This window comes from Saimiri boliviensis, chromosome 4, assembly GCF_048565385.1.
Source record: "Saimiri boliviensis isolate mSaiBol1 chromosome 4, mSaiBol1.pri, whole genome shotgun sequence".
In the NCBI taxonomy this organism is placed as follows: Eukaryota; Metazoa; Chordata; class Mammalia; order Primates; family Cebidae; genus Saimiri; species Saimiri boliviensis.
In genome coordinates, this window is record NC_133452.1 from 57,273,368 (window position 1) to 57,289,283 (window position 15,916).

Here is a 15,916-nt window from a genome sequence, read left to right on the forward strand (position 1 = left end):
GCAAGGTGGTTTAAAGAAAAGATCTCTTACAAATTGACTCTTGCAAACCTCAGCTGCTAATACACCTAAGTTTCTTCTTGGACCTTTTATTGGTCTTCTGCTTTAAAGAATTAGATTAATCATAATCTTGTTTACTGACATACTCTCATCAGTGATACATGTATGTCCTGCTTTTATTTACCTAGTTATCTATTTAATTTAATATTTTGAATAATTTAATAAATGCCTATGAGACTATCGCTAAAAGTCTAGAGCTTTAAAAATAATCTACCTACACCCATATGGTTCCTCCTCATCTTGACTCCCACTTACCATCAAATAACTTCATTCTAAATCCAGGGTTGATGATTCCCTTGCTTTCCTTTTTAAAATAGTCTTACTACATCTATACACATTCCAAAATTCATATGTTTATTTCACTTGTTCTCAACTTTTAAAAAAGAATAACACATCATAGGTATTCTTTAGGGACTTAATATTTTTGACTGAATACTATATGGCTAAAGTTAATCCATTCATTTAGATGGTCTTTGTCTAGTCTTCCTTTACCTAAGTATTAGCAGTTTGTCCAGTATCCCAGTATCCCATTGGCAGGGCATTTGGACTGTTTTTGTGTTTTCCTTGCTGTGAGCAGTATAATGTTCTTGTGCACATGTCCTATGATACATGCGCCAGAGTTCCCATTGGGGATATACTTAGTAGCAGAACAGATGGACCGCAGGGTAAGAGGATGTTCAGCCTCACAACATAATGTCAAACATTCTCAGTCAAACATGCCCCTTAATTCACATGCAAAAAGGGACCCCATCTTAAAAGATGTATCAGTGGCCAATGCAGACTCTACATAGTGGCCATCTTATTAGCACGGTGACGGGCCCTAGGGCACAGAGACCAGAGGGCTTTGCTAATTCTGGTGTGGAAGGGCTCGAAGTTAACGTTAGAAGCACGTTGGTGAAGAGCTGTGTTTTGTGGTGTATCTTTTATGACTGAGTTAGCTGTTTAGTAAACTGAAGAAAGTTATTTCTGTAGTGTACAGGCTCAGTCATTCTCAATAAATTCTTTTCTTGATTTATGAACCTCCAAATTAAGACACTTTCTAAGGATTGTTATAGTTAATTCTTGAACTAGGGGAGAGATGTGAGGGACACTAACATATGTAACACAATTCTGGTATCTGAAGCCGGCAATTAGATAAATTATACTGTTTTTAGATACTGCCTTATAGACTTACGTGTGTGTGCTACATGAGTCACAATTATAGTGAGGCCCCTCCATTCCAGTTAAATAGAGAGAGTTATCTTTATTTTCAAGAAAGGATCTAAATGGAGTATTTTTTTAATCCCTGAACTTTGTATAATTTATTTATTTATTGAGACGAAGTCTCACTCTGTCACCAGGCTTGAATGCAGTGGCATGATCTCGGCTCACTGCAACTTCTGCCTTCTGGGTTCAAGTGGTTCTCCTGCCTCAACCTCCCAAGTAGCTGGGACTACAGGCACACACCACCATGCTCAGGTAATTTTTTTGTATTTTTAGTAGAGATGGGGTTTCACCATATTGGCCAGGATAGTGTCTGTCTCTTGACCTCATGATCTGCCTGCCTCAGGCTCCCAAAGTGCTGGAATCACAGGTGTGAGCCACCACGCCTAGCCAAATTATGTTTAGAAGGTTTCTCTCTTCTCCCTCCTGTCAAATTATCAAATATCACTTCACATTTTCTTAAAATTATACCTGTATTTCCCCCTTTGAAATACTCTTCTAATAGACTATGGGCTTAGAAACCTCTCTAGCCAGGGTGGGCACAGTGGCTTATACCTCCCTACACTTTGGGAGGCTGAGGCTGGCAGATCACCTGAGTTCAGGAGTTTGAGACCAACCTGGCCAATGTGGTGAAACCCCATCTCTACTAAAAATACACACACACACACACACACACACACACACACACACACACACAAATTAGCCTGGCATGGTAGTGCACACCTGTAGTCTCAGCGACTTGGGAGGCTGAAGCAGGAGAATTGCTTGAACCCAGGAGGTGGAGGTTGCAGTGAGCCAAGATTGCACTACTGCACTCCAGCCTGAGCTACAAAGAAAGACTTCATTGAAAGAAAAAACAAGAAAGAAGAAAGAAAGAAAGAAAGAAAGAAAGAAAGAAAGAAAGAAAGAAAGAAAGAAAGAAAGAAAGAAAGAAAGAGAAAGAAAGAGAGAGAAAGAAGAAAGAAAGAAAGAAAAGAAAGAAAGAAAGAAAAAGAGAAAGAAAGAAAGAAGGAAAGAAAGAAAGAAAAGAAAAAAGAAGGAAGGGAGGGAGGGAGGGAAGAAAGGAAGGAAGAAAGGAGAGAAGGAAGGAAGGAAGGAAGGAACGAAGGAAGGAAGGAACCACTGTTATAATTGTGTGTAGCACAAGAATAAACAAATTCTGATCGACAATTTGAAGAAACTGTCTTCCAAGTAAAGTGAATTTCATGGACTTTATGACATAACTTTTCAGGGTTAAAGGCTTCTTTTGCTCATTCTTTTGTTCCCAGTTGTATTTTGGGTGAGAGAGTTAAATAAACAACCAAATTCCAACTATTTAAGATAGTTGGGCAGAGGATTTGGACCACACTTCAGGTTCTGTTTCAATTCTGATGTTGCTATGACTAAGCAACTACATCATTCTTTATACCTCTCAGTTTATGTATCTATGAAGTGAAACAGCCACCTCTCTTCAGGTATAGAAAGCCTTGATCCAGTAATGTATATAAATCATTCTGTTTTAAAGATGCATGCATGCATATGCTCACTGCAGCACTATTCACAATAGCAAAGACATGGATTCAACTAAATGCCCATCAATGATAGAACTCATCAAGAAAATGTGGTACATATGCACTATGTACACCATGAAATACTATGCAGCCACAAAAAAGAATGAGATCATGTCCTTTGCAGGGCCATGGATGGAGCTGGAGGCCATTACCCTTAGCAGAGCTACTAGTCAACCTATAGCTGACTTCAGTCCTGTGTGAAGACCATACAAATTCAAAGAACCATCCAGATGATCCCAGCCTAAATTGCTGACCCCAGAAATATGAACTAAATAAATGGTAGTTATTTTAAGCACTATGTTTTGGGTGTTTGTTTCCCCATCATGGGCCATGCGTACATTCAACATCCATTCCCCCTTTCAACATCCATTCTCCTTTCTTGCTTGCTTGCAGAGTGCAAATTAGTTCAAGTAATTCAAAGGATAGTGACTTAAATCCTTTCTCTAAGACAGTCTTGATTGATCTAAGCCATAGATCTATTGTCTTCTTGTTTCTGGGATATTGCCTAAGCCATTGATAGCTACAGGCTGTAACTGATCTATTATCATTGCTTGGTGAATAATGAGTAGTGACCCCATTTGACCAATGAAATCTGAGGGATGGTCTGCTGGAAGAATGGATCCTTCTCTGCTTCTAGATAGTGTCAAGTCTGGCTGTGAGACCTGGAACTGCTGCAGCTGTCTTGTTCCCGGCCTGCGAATAAAACCAACATATGGAAGAAAGAACCCAAAGATTCTCCGAAGAGCAGAGCTGTAGCTCTCACATCCTGTGCTTGTGCGTGAAACACCCACTCCCAGGCCTCTTGTCATAGAGAACCTGAATTTCCTTATTGTCCATGCCAGTGTGAGTAGGAGTGTTCAGTGTCTTGCATTTTAACTGATCATTTTTGCTTTCCTTGAGCACTCAATTCCTGTAGAGCAAGACATGCCACCTGGCAGCTAGAAATGTGTCACTTGCATGAAACATTTTACAGCCATTGCATAAAATGAGTATCTTTTTATAAAAGAAATACATACAAATTAGATAGTTATGTATTTTCATACATTTTTATCTTATTATATTCTGTAAATATTATCTGATGTGAAAAGAAACATAGAATAATGCTATAGTAGCAATGAATATCATTTGGTACTCTCTATAGGCTCTAATTTAGAGCTGCATACCAGCTAATGTAGATATAATCAAAGTCAGTACTAGGCCCTAAAAGAAAGGGTAAGATATTTGTTTATCTAAGTAAGCTTGTGGTTAGCTTTTTATAGAAGCCAGATTTATCAGTGTGTTTGAATAATTTTGGAGCATAGTTTATTTTTACTTGGTGGTACAGAAAAATAGTGACTCTCAATGAAAATTAGTATATACCACTTAAAAGACACCTATTTTTTAAACCCAAGCAGGACCAAATTATAGACAGAATGAGATGTCTGATGAACACTTGAAAGAATTTTGAGCCAGAGTAATAGTGAGTAAGCACAAAATTGTTTTAACCCATTTTTAAATGCCTATATCTCTGTGGTTACTTTTACACCAATTATGAAACTCACTTGCAATAAACTGCACAGATGTTTACTGTCTGGAGTCAGAGACAATATCAGGGAAGAAGCAACCACCCATTCTGCATGGCTCTCACCAGATCTGGCCCTTTCATACAGCTTGTTTCTGAATGAATTCAGTGAAATGACATATCAAGATGCTCTTTTACAGAATGACAATTTTTCTATGCATGCATTTATGCATGCCAAAATATATTTCTTAACTTCCTGAGAAACCTCAGTAGATTTCTCTTGAAAATAAAAGTGCTGTGGGTCTGTAAGGGGAGAAAGGCATAGGACCTGTCCTTTTCAGGGATTCACAAAGCAAAGGTGTAAGAGGTATTGCAGTTTAATTTTTTTTAACTTTCTTTAACCCATTATTCTGCAGGATGCTGTTGTGTGAAATGCAGCCTTAGTAGATTCTATTGACTTGGCAATGGATGGGAAATGAGAGTCAAGAAAAAGATAATAGTAAAAACTATGCTGACATTTTGAGCCTAGATGATTGGAAGAACAGTGATTCTCTTTAAAAAAAAAAAAAGAAAGAAAGCATAAGGAAGCTTTCAGGTGGAGAAAATGAGTTCCATTCTGAGTATACTGAGATTGATGTAAGGGTGTCTTTGGGGTGTAACATTTTAACAGCTGGAAATTCAGGTTTAGAGCTTATTAGAACAGTCTTGACCAGAGATGAAGAGTTCAGTCACACACAAAAGCAATAATGAAAGCCAGGGCAGTAGATAAGATCAGGAGGAAATGATAAAGGAAGAAGAAAGAATGCCAAAGGCAGAGTATCTCACTATATTTAGGGGGCCACACCAGAAAGCTAAGAAGAGAAAAGGAGAATTATGTTTCTATAGAAGCCCAAAGAGGAGAAGGTCTTTAGAAGAAAGAAATACTACACAGGGGTGAAAAGACTAAGCCCTCACTGGATGCAGTGATTTGAGGTGACTGGGGAGCTCCTTGAGGGCACTGTGGCATTATGATGAAGACCTAACCTTATGGAAAGAGCTATGAATTGAGGGGAGTCATGGCCAAGAGGGAATAGTATGGCATACTATTCCATGGCATTCTGTGGCAATGCCAGGAGCCTATGAATGAAAGCCAAAGCAGGAAAAGAAAGCAGGGAATAGACAAGATGGTGAGAGGAGCTGGTAGTAAGTCCTTGGAGGTAAAAAAGTGTTTCGCAATAATACATGACAGAATGAGAAGCTGAAATTTGTCAGCTAATGAGAAAAATTCCAAGCTTAGGAAAATGGCAGCAAAATGAGAGACTGGCTGTTACTCTAATAACCAACAGAGTAGCTGCTGGGCTGACTGATCAACTCAAATGATAGACCACTGGTTTGCCCCACTTTCATCCAAAGCATCACAGCTTTGCTAATGTTACAATTAGGTAAGCGGACAGAACTGTTGCCTCAGTTGTAAAAGCAGTATGCATTGTCTTATTTAAACATGAAATCAAAATGTCCGCTGATTCCCAGGATCCTGGGGGTGGATTTTGACCTACCATTTTGAGTAGGTTTCATTAGCAGCTCAGCCCTTCATTAAGGCAGTGGCTGATAAAGGCTAAAACATTCTGGCAGTTGTTTCTGGAACAGAGGTTCAGCCACTCACCAGCCTCATTCCAGCTGCCCATCAGACACTGTTGATATTGGGCCTTCTGCCTAGAACCCACTGGCTGTTTCCAGGCTACTGCAGATGTCCAGCCATGATGCAGTAATGGAATTGCCAGGGTGGAGGGTGGATCTCAGCTTTTGGTTCTGTCCACCATCCAAGGAAGGATCAGAGGTAACTGTTTAAGTTATTAAAAGGGATGGGAGTGGGGAGACGGAAGGCATAGACAATGTTCCTCTGATTTCTGTGTGATTGCTTTGTGTTTTCATGCTCCTGGCTTACGGTTTTTTGTTTATTTTTAAATTTCTTTTCTTGCTGTGGGTTTGTCCTCATGACTGTCACACGTAGACCAGAAGGGCTGGGTTTGCCTGTGTCCTACTTTGGACATAGATGCTACTCAAAACTGCTTAATGATCTGGGCTTCACAGCTATTTCATAGCATTAAATAAGAACATTTTCCAGGAACAACTGGGTTCTACTTAGTCTGTGTCAGGATTACATAAAAATCAATGAATAAGCAAAGAATCTACAGCAAAAATTGCCTACATACTGATCCTCCATCTTCCTCAGCATCCTGCCACAAGCAGGTGCTTCCTTTCCTATGCAGTTCAGACAGGCTTGTTTTACACTTGGCCTTGGATTTGTGGAGTTCACATATATTTTGTCATATTTCTCCCTTTTGCTTTTTACCATTTGTAATTATATTAGGTTGGTGCAAACGCAACTGCAGTTTTTGCCATTACTTTCAACAGCAAAAACAGCAATTACTTTTGCACCAACCTAATAGATTTAGGGTCCTTGCAAATAGCAAGAATAAAATCATTCACAGCTAAGAACAATAGATGCAGGCCGTGAGCAGTGACTCACAGCTGTAATTCCAGCATTTTGGGAGGCCAAGGTGGGCAGATCACCTGAGGTCGGGAGTTCGAGGCCAGCCTGATAAACATGGAGAATTCCCATCTCTACCAAAAATACAAAAATAGCCAGGCATGGTGGTACATGCCTGTAATCCCAGCTACTCAAGGGGATGAGGCAGGAGAATCGCTTGAACCCAGGAGGTGGAGGTTGCAGTGAGCCGAGATCACGCCATTGCACCCCAGCCTGGGCAACAAGAGCAAAACTCCATCTCAAAAACAAAACAAAACCAAAAAAAAAAAAAAGAAAACAGAGGCTAAATAAAGGGAATAAAATTCAACTTCACTGAAACACTGTTACTCAGTAAATGTTTTTTTAAATGACCCTGCAGGTGAACTAATGGCTGAGAAAAACTAGCCTGTTCTGCTGGTAGAGTCACAAGTTCCTGTCGCAGTGTCCTGTGTCATTTGTCTGGTCTTTTTCCATCTGTAGCACTACATTATTTGATAGCCTATTGTTCTAGGAAGCACACACCATAATGCCAGTGGAGGGCTATATCACAGTGGAGTGAATCAGGAACAAGAGACATAGTTCCTAATTTTTTTTCGTTTTGTTGGCTCAAGCAGAATTATTTCTTTTCTGGCCTACAGTTCTGAATCTGGCAGAGTTTAAAGTAATAACTCATATTTCTCTTCCTTTTGTTGCATTAAATTTGTTACATGAACTGTCCACAGGCTTTTTTCAGGCACCTAAAATATAGCTTTGGGCACAAATCACCAGACCCTGGGTTTAATGATTTCAGCAGGTTAACACAGTGGAATAGTCCTCTGTGTTCTGCTTTCTAAACCATCCATCTGCTCTTGGCCATGGCCAGAACAGTCCCTGACTGGGGATAGGTGCTTTCCAGGAACATCAGAGCTTTGAAGCTGAATGGGACCCCAGGCTCATCTTGTCTCACTTTTCATTTCATATAGCAGGGAAAGTGAAAGCCAGGGAGCTTAAGAAACCGGCTCAAGACTGTGGCTCACAAGAGGCAACCCTGGGATGCAAATACCAGGCTTCCAGGCCCCAGTCAGGAGCCTTTTCTCCTCCGTGTGCTCTGTCCCATGCCCTTGATGGAACTGTTCATCATCATTCATCTTAACACCAGGCTAAAAATTGCACCAGCCCTTTCCCAAAGGCTATCCAGCTTAGTTAAGCACAAAAATGCTACCGGCCCATTTTTAGTAGTTGGCTGGAGGAAATGCTCATTTCAAGGTCTTTGATATGACCTTGAAATGTCATATTCACCAGGAAGATCTCTTCCCTACAAGCCTGAGCCATGGCAAGCCCAATTTTTAAATTCTCTTTGCTCCGACATCCTAATTAATAAAGACAGAGAAAACAAGCCTTCACTTTTATTCAGTAATTTAAAGATGGAACGTGCCTCCTTCCAATCACAGGATCCTTCTCTCCCTCTAGCCCACAATCGACTTCTTGTCACTGGTGTTCTTGTTTTCTAATAATTATTAATTTAAGAATGATAATTTATGAATTCTTCCTCAAAATCGGATGGACAGAAATTGTGAACCCTACTGTCTTTGTATTCTTGCTGCTCAGCTGTTACTTAAGTTAAGTTGTAAAGTTTAAAATGTCAAAGGTCGATAGCTTCAGGAGCCAGAAGGACCGGGAAGAAACTGCATCAGCCTGGGAACCTGAAGATCAGCCACTGGGTCATGTTCTACTTACTGCTCACTCATGACTCTGCCTCTCAGCCTCAAGTTGGATAATTATGCTAACCTCGCAGAGGTGTCAGGAGAATTATTTGAGACAATGTAGGTGATAGTATTCTGCATACTCAAAATGATGAAAAGTTAAAACCAATGTAAAATGCCATAATTCTAAAAACCTTTAGTAATTGTAGAGTCTGAATCTGACTGCCTGACAACGTCAGAGAGGAAACTGTCCACGAAATTATGGTCTAGTCTCCTAGAAAAGCCTATTCATTTTTAAGCACTTATTCCTAGGGAGTTTTACTATGTCTGAGTCTACAAATGAAAATTCAGATACAGAACTGAGTTTGTTAAGGACAGAGGGATTAAAATCACTACAGACTGAAAGAGCCAGGTAATTAAGGATAGAGTGGCTGAAGCCGTGAATTATCTGGATAGTGCTAAGAATTAAGATAGAATCTGTACTCGCTTTCCACCTCGGACCAGACAGAATGGCTCCTGCAAAGAAGGGTGGCGAGAAGAAAAAGGGCCGTTCTGCCATCAACGAGGTGATGACCCAAGAATACACCATCAACATTCACAAGCGCATCCATGGAGTGGGCTTCAAGAAGCGTGCCCCTCGGGCACTCAAAGAGATTCGGAAATTTGCTATAAAGGAGATGGGAACTCCAGATGTGCGCATTGATACCAGGCTCAACAAAGCTGTCTGGGCCAAAGGAATAAGGAATATCCCATACCGAATCCGTGTGCGGTTGTCCAGAAAACGTAATGAGGATGAAGATTCACCAAATAAGCTCTATACTTCGGTTACCTATGTACCTGTTCCCACTTTCAAAAATCTACAGACAGTCAATGTGGATGAGAACTAATCGCTGATCATCAAATACATCAAATAAACTTTAAAAATTGAAAAAAAAAAAAAAAAAAAAGAATCTGTATTCAAGGGCTAGATGTTGTCTTTGGCCCCTAATGAGACTGTAACCATGTGATAGCCTCGTTAGCAGCCTCTGAGAAACCTTAACAAATATTACATACCACATTGATGATAATGCATCTATAATTGTTGTTATAGCTTCTGAATATTAAAATGACTGAAAGAAAACAAGAATATTTATGCATTACGCTATAGGCAACAGAAAATTCTACTGAAGTTATAGTTATCGACCTACCCCTCTGTCTTCTAGTTTTCTCCAGAACACATCAGACATGTAACTAAGTATTAATATTAGTAGTAGCAGCAATAATAATAGCAGCTAAGGTTTATTAAGCATTCTCTATATGCCAGGCATTATTCTGGGCAATTTTCATATGTGATTTTATTTTACACTCACCAAAACTCTATGAGATAGGTACAGTTCCCTTTTTACAGATGCGGCAGCTGAGGCTTTGAGAATGAAATAACTTCTCAAGTTCACAGAGCTGATAAGTTGGAGAATCGAAGGCTATAAAAACAGACTACAATACACAGATTTACAGTCCGAATCCATAGGCTGAGTTTTTACCATCTAATTTTTCTTTTAATGAATGTCTAATGGATTGATGAATTGTGGGAAATCAAGATACTCTGTATATTAGTTTTGCTTTCCTGAGGACTTCCTCCAAAAAAACATTTCTGTTCAACAAACTACCTCCTATTTCTCACTGATTCACTCATCACAGTGTCTTCCAAAAGCATATTTCTCAAATTCCTACTGTTCTTGTATCAGTTAGAAACCTTTTTGTTGTCAGGTAACAGAAAATCTAACTCAACTTGGCAATAAAGGGTATTTTTGGACTTGTGAAATTGGAAAGTTCAGATTCCAGAGCTAAATATCATCTTCTGGGACCCATTTTCTCATCTCCTTCCACTCTGCCCTTTGTGGGGTCAGTTTCTGCTAAACCTGGCTTCCTCTGAGGCTGTCAACAACTCCAAGGGCAACAAAGTCTCTCTATCACATAAAGGAGAAAAAAGCTGTCCACCTTGGGAAGCTCCTCCAAAGAATGAGAACTTCTCTTTCCAGAAGACCCCTGCATTCACAAGGGCTTCTACTGTGCTGCCCCGTCTTACTTTCTGCCCCTCAAAAAAAAAAAAGTAAAAAGAGGAAGAAGCTATCTCATAGGAATTGCTGTCAGGCAACACCTTCTTCTGGCAGAGAAGCCAGCCTGTGGCTTGGCAAACTGCACACAGTGTGCATTGGTTGGGAAACACCAGTATCAAGTGCTGCCTTCTTTCCTGGCCTATCCTTCCATTGACTGATTCCATTTAAGCTAAAATTCACCTCGGTTTCAAGGAAATGGTGGTTTTACAAAATCAGATGTCTGCACTACGTCTGGATTAGCCTAGGGATGGCACATTGTGTTCAGGGGACAGTGACAGTTCATAAATGAACTGGGGCCTACATTATTACTGCAGCAATCTCCTGGCTGGACCAGCCTCTAGTCTCTCTCCACTGCAGTGCTGCAGTGCAACCTCACATGGTTATTCAATGAACCCTTCTTAACTCTCTGGTGATCTCTCTTTCTCATAGGAGCAAACTGTAATCAGGCTATACCTACCTATTCTATGGTTCTATATTATCTCCCATTATTCCCCCAAACCTGCTTTGTATAGCGCTCAGCCATCTGCCAACTTGCTTTCGCCTAAACGTGAATGTGTTTTTCCATTCCCACACTTGAGCCTATGCTGTTCCATTTGCCAGAAATTCCTTTTCTCATGAACCTCCCCCACCCATCTTCCCACATCTAATTCCTATACATGTGTAGAGATCAAGCTCAAATCTTCAAATTTTTTTTTTTTTTTTTTTTTGAAACAGGGTCTCCTCTGTCTCCGAGGCTGGAGTGCAGTGGAATGATCTCGGCTCAGCTCACTGCCATCTTCACCTCCTGAACTCAAGCAATCCTCCCATTTCAGCCTCTTGAGTAGCTGGGATCACAGGCTAATTAAAAATTAGCCACCACATCCAACTAATTTTTGTTATTTTTTGTAGAGACAGAGTTTCACCATGTTGCCCAGGTTGGTCTTGAACTCCTGAGCTCAAGCGATCTACCTTCTTCGGTCTCTTGGGATTACAGGGTTAGAATTGCAGGCATGAGCCACTCACTGCACTTGGCCCAGCTCAAATCTTTAATGCCTTCTCTTCTCATGGAGTTCAAAGGGATTCCTTCCTGCTTTCTCCCCCAAGGGTTATGGACCTTTTACCCATCTTGAGCACTGACTGACTTGAATTGTAGACACTGGAATTCATGCTACAAATCTTTCTTCTAGACTGTAAGGTTGTCCTATAGTTTTATCCACAGTTCCTTGCACCTGATACATCCCAGGGAAAACAAAAGTATGCATCGCACATTATGGATATATAATGTTTTAAAAATAAGAATCTTTGGCCGGGCGCGGTGGCTCAAGCCTGTAATCCCAGCACTTTGGGAGGCCGAGGCGGGTGGATCACGAGGTCAAGAGATCGAGACCATCCTGGTCAACATGGTGAAACCCCGTCTCTACTAAAAATACAAAAAATCAGCTGGGCATGGTGGCATATGCCTGTAATCCCAACTACTCAGGAGGCTGAGGCAGGAGAATTGCCTGAACCCAGGAGGCGGAGGTTGCGGTGAGCCGAGATCGCGCCATTGCACTCCAGCCTGGGTAACAAGAGCGAAACTCCGTCTCAAAAAAAAAAAAAAGAATCTTTAAGTAAGGAATACAGTGTAAGAATATGATCTGAGAGGATTTCAAAAAAGTCTTGTTCAAAACTAAACTCTTCATGTCTCCACTACCCTGACTTGCTCTTCCCATAGTCCTTCCCATTCTGATAATGGCAAATAAGTCATTCCAGCCTACTCAGGACAAAACCATGTACATCATCCTGGATTTCTTTCATACTCTTATACCCCATATCCAGCAAATCCCATTGATTCTACATTTAAAATAAATCAAGAATTCAACTGCTTTTCATATATAATGCCAACATCCTTACCCAAGTCATCATGATGGCTCACCTGTATTATTAGAATAGCCTTAAAATAGCCTCCCTACTTCTTCCCTCACCTCTTTCCCTACATCTACTCCCCACATCACAGACAGAATAAGTACTGTTATGTCACTTCTAGGCACAAGACCCTCCAAATTCTTCCCAGCTCACTCAGGGAAGAAGCCACTCTTTGTACATAATGATCCCAAAGAGCCTACATAATCATCCTCCCCACAGCCCCTACATTTCTGACTTTATCTCCAGCTATGCTTTACCTCCATTACTTCATTCCTCAGTGAGAGAAGCACCTTCCTCCCTTCCATTACCCAGTTTCTGTTTCTTCTCTCTGCCCTGCTCTTCTGCATTAATAGCTGCCTGGCTTGCCACCTCACATCCCAGATTCTGCGGAAATATTATCTTGTCAGTGAAGCCTCCATGGTGACTTTTTTTTTTTTTTTTTTTTTTGAGACAAGTTCTTGCTCTCTCACCCAGGTTGTAGTGCAGTGGTGCCATCTCTGCTCACCGCAACCGCTTCCCAGGTTCAAGAGATTCTTGTGCCTCAGCCTCCTGAGTAGCTTAAATTATAGGCGTGTGCCTCCTTGTCTGGCTAATTTTTGTATTTTTAGTAGAGACGGGGTTTTGCCCATGTTGGTCGGGCTGCATGCTCTACCCACTGCTCTGCTCTTTTTCTCTAAAGCATTTACCATGTGACCTACTATACATTTCCCTTGTCGATTGTTTATCTCTCTTCTACCTTGCTTCAGTTAGATGTAAACTCCATGAAGGTAAGAATTTTTGTCTGAGTTCTTCTTTGCTATGGAGCCTAGAAAAATGCAGCTTGCAAAGTAGACATCTGAAAAATATTTGTTGAATAAATGGATGATGAATGAATGGATGGTGAATTCAACATCTTATTTCAATTGTTAAATATTCAAAGAATAAGGGATGTGGTGGACAGTGATACAGGAACCTTTCTCCTAAAGTTCTGAGTCTACACTTGGTGTTTAAAGTCAGGTCACTCTCACTTGGAGGAGAAACAAATATATATCAATTTTGAATTATTAAAAACTGTGAAATTTGTAGCACTATCAAGGTTATGCTCTCTCTACTTCCAAAGTTTCTTCTGAAGTCAATTGATTTCCTAAAGTAAGCATGTCCAGCATGCATTTTCCATTGTAGAGTTTTTGAGTTAAAAATCTCACAGACTAGCTTCTGCAGTTGCTCACACAGAGCAGGTTAGAACCAATTTTAACACTCCATCCTGTGTATCCTCCCACCATGCTGACAGCAATCCTGATCTTAATGGACAGTTCTTTTGTGGTACTGGGAGCTGAGCTGGATGTATGAACACAAAAAGTCAGTTTCTTAGGCCTCCTTTTTTGAAAGTTGTTTCATTCTTCTTAATTATATCATTTTATTAACAAGTCCCAGGAGCTTCTCTGTTATATTGATCTCATCACTAAGCTAATTGATGTTGACACCTGCTGTTCTCTATTGAATGCATTACACAGAGCATTTATCACTTTCCTTTGGGGCTGTTGAAGTAATTATCCTATTAGACCTAAAGGGATGGCCACAGCAGAGACTGGTCAATAATCCTCATTAGGACGATGCTCTCATCTGTTTCATTCTCCATCAGGCCAACCCACTCATTGCTACTATAATCCCCAAATGCCTCCCAAGTCCCCAGTTCATGAGTACAGTTCCTGCCCTTGGGATTCACAGAGCTTGCATGAGAAGAAAGGGCTTACCCAGCCTCCTAACTGGTCTCTCAGCACTGCCCTCAATTCCAGACCCCATCCATGCCAGAAGGTCTTCCCAAAATTCACATCCGAACAGTGCAAGCTACTCATGGTTACATATTGGAGTTACTGTGACAGGGAGAAAAAGTTGACATATATTCCGTATGGTTTAATTCATCTTTGTAAAAAAAAGAAAATATGGAATAGACAAAAAGAATATGTATAAAACATATATAATATATATAATAAAATATAAAAATAGATGGAATACATTAATACAGATGTCATGGAAGTCTGAAGGTATTTACACCAAAGCATTTTCATTGTTGTAAGTTATTGCCCCAGAGTAGTATGATTTCTAGTAACATTATTTCCACCTACTCTGGTATATGTAATTTCTTTTCCTTTTTCTATTTCTTTTTTTATTTTTTGTTTTTATTTATTTTTATTTTTTTGAGATGGAGTCTTGCTGTCACCCAGGCTGCAGTGTAGTGGTGCAATCTTGGCTCACTGCAGCCTCTACCTCCCCAATTCAAGCAATTCTCCTGCCTCAGCATCTCCAAGTAGCTGGGACGGCGTGTGCCACCACCCCCTGCTAGTTTTTGTAAAAAAATGTAAATGTACCAGATAAAGTCATTATAGTAAAATTAGAAATTATATATATTAGAAAATTAGCCAGGCATGGGGGCATAATTACATCTACTTGGGAGGCTGAGGCCAGAGAATCACTAGAACCCCAGCAGCAAAGACTGCAGTGAGCAGAGATGGTGCCACCGCACTCCAGCCTGGGCGACAGAGCAAGACTTCATCTCAGAAAAAAAAAAGAAGACATACAGGAGGCCAACAAACATATGAAAAAATGCTCATCATCACTGGTCATTAGAGAAATGCAAATCAAAACCACATTGAGATACCATCTCACACCAGTTAGAATGGCGATCATTAAAAAATCGGGAAACAACAGATGCTGGAGAGGATGTGGAGAAATAGGAACACTTTTACACTGTTGGTGGGAGTGTAAATTAGTTCAACCATTGTGGAAGACAGTGTGGCGATTCCTCAAGGACCTAAAAATAGAAATCCCATTTGACCCAGCAATCCCATTACTGGGTATATATCCAAAGGATTATAAATCATTCTTTTGTAAGGACACGTGCACACAAATGTTCATTGCAGCACTGTTTACAATAGCAAAGACCTGGAACCAACCCAAATGCCCAACGATGATAGAGTGGATAGGGAAAATGTGGTACATATACACCATGGAATATTACGCAGCCATCAAAAACGATGAGTTCACATCCTTTGTAGGGACGTGGATGAACCTGGAAACCATCATTCTCAGCAAACTGACACAAGAGCAGAAAATCAAACACCGCATATTCTCACTCATAGGCGGGTGTTGAACAATGAGAACACATGGACACAGGGAGGGGAGCTCTACACACTGGGGTCCGTTGTGGGGAAATGGGGGAGGGACGGGGGGGTGGGGAGGTGGGAAGAGATAGCATGGGGAGAAATGACAGATGCAGGTGAGGGGACGGAAGGCGGCAAACCACACTGCCATGTGTGTACCTATGCAACAATCTTGCATATTCTTCACATGTACCCTCAAACCTAAAATGCAATTAAAAAAAACATTAATGCAAATATGATCACATCATTCCTAGGCTTAAATTTATTCACCTAAAAAACAGTGAAGACAATTTT

General features: G+C 40.6%; 1 protein-coding gene and 1 long non-coding RNA gene across 2 annotated transcripts in view; one reads left to right on the forward strand and one right to left on the reverse strand.

Moving 5' to 3' along the window:
- Positions 1-15,916, reverse strand: part of LOC104652645 (uncharacterized) — a 75,659-nt gene that overhangs the window by 35,244 nt on the left and 24,499 nt on the right. The gene's annotated exons all lie outside the window — the stretch shown is intronic.
- On the forward strand, positions 9,003-9,452 carry LOC120362997 (large ribosomal subunit protein eL31-like). The gene has a single exon (XM_039467214.2). It carries the CDS (start codon positions 9,012-9,014, stop codon positions 9,387-9,389), a length of 378 nt encoding a protein of 125 aa, XP_039323148.1. The 5' UTR covers positions 9,003-9,011; the 3' UTR covers positions 9,390-9,452.

What these genes read in the sequence shown, in the direction of transcription:
- LOC120362997 (XM_039467214.2), top strand. Translation starts at nt 9,012, where the DNA reads ATGGCTCCTGCAAAGAAGGGTGGCGAGAAGAAAAAGGGCCGTTCTGCC.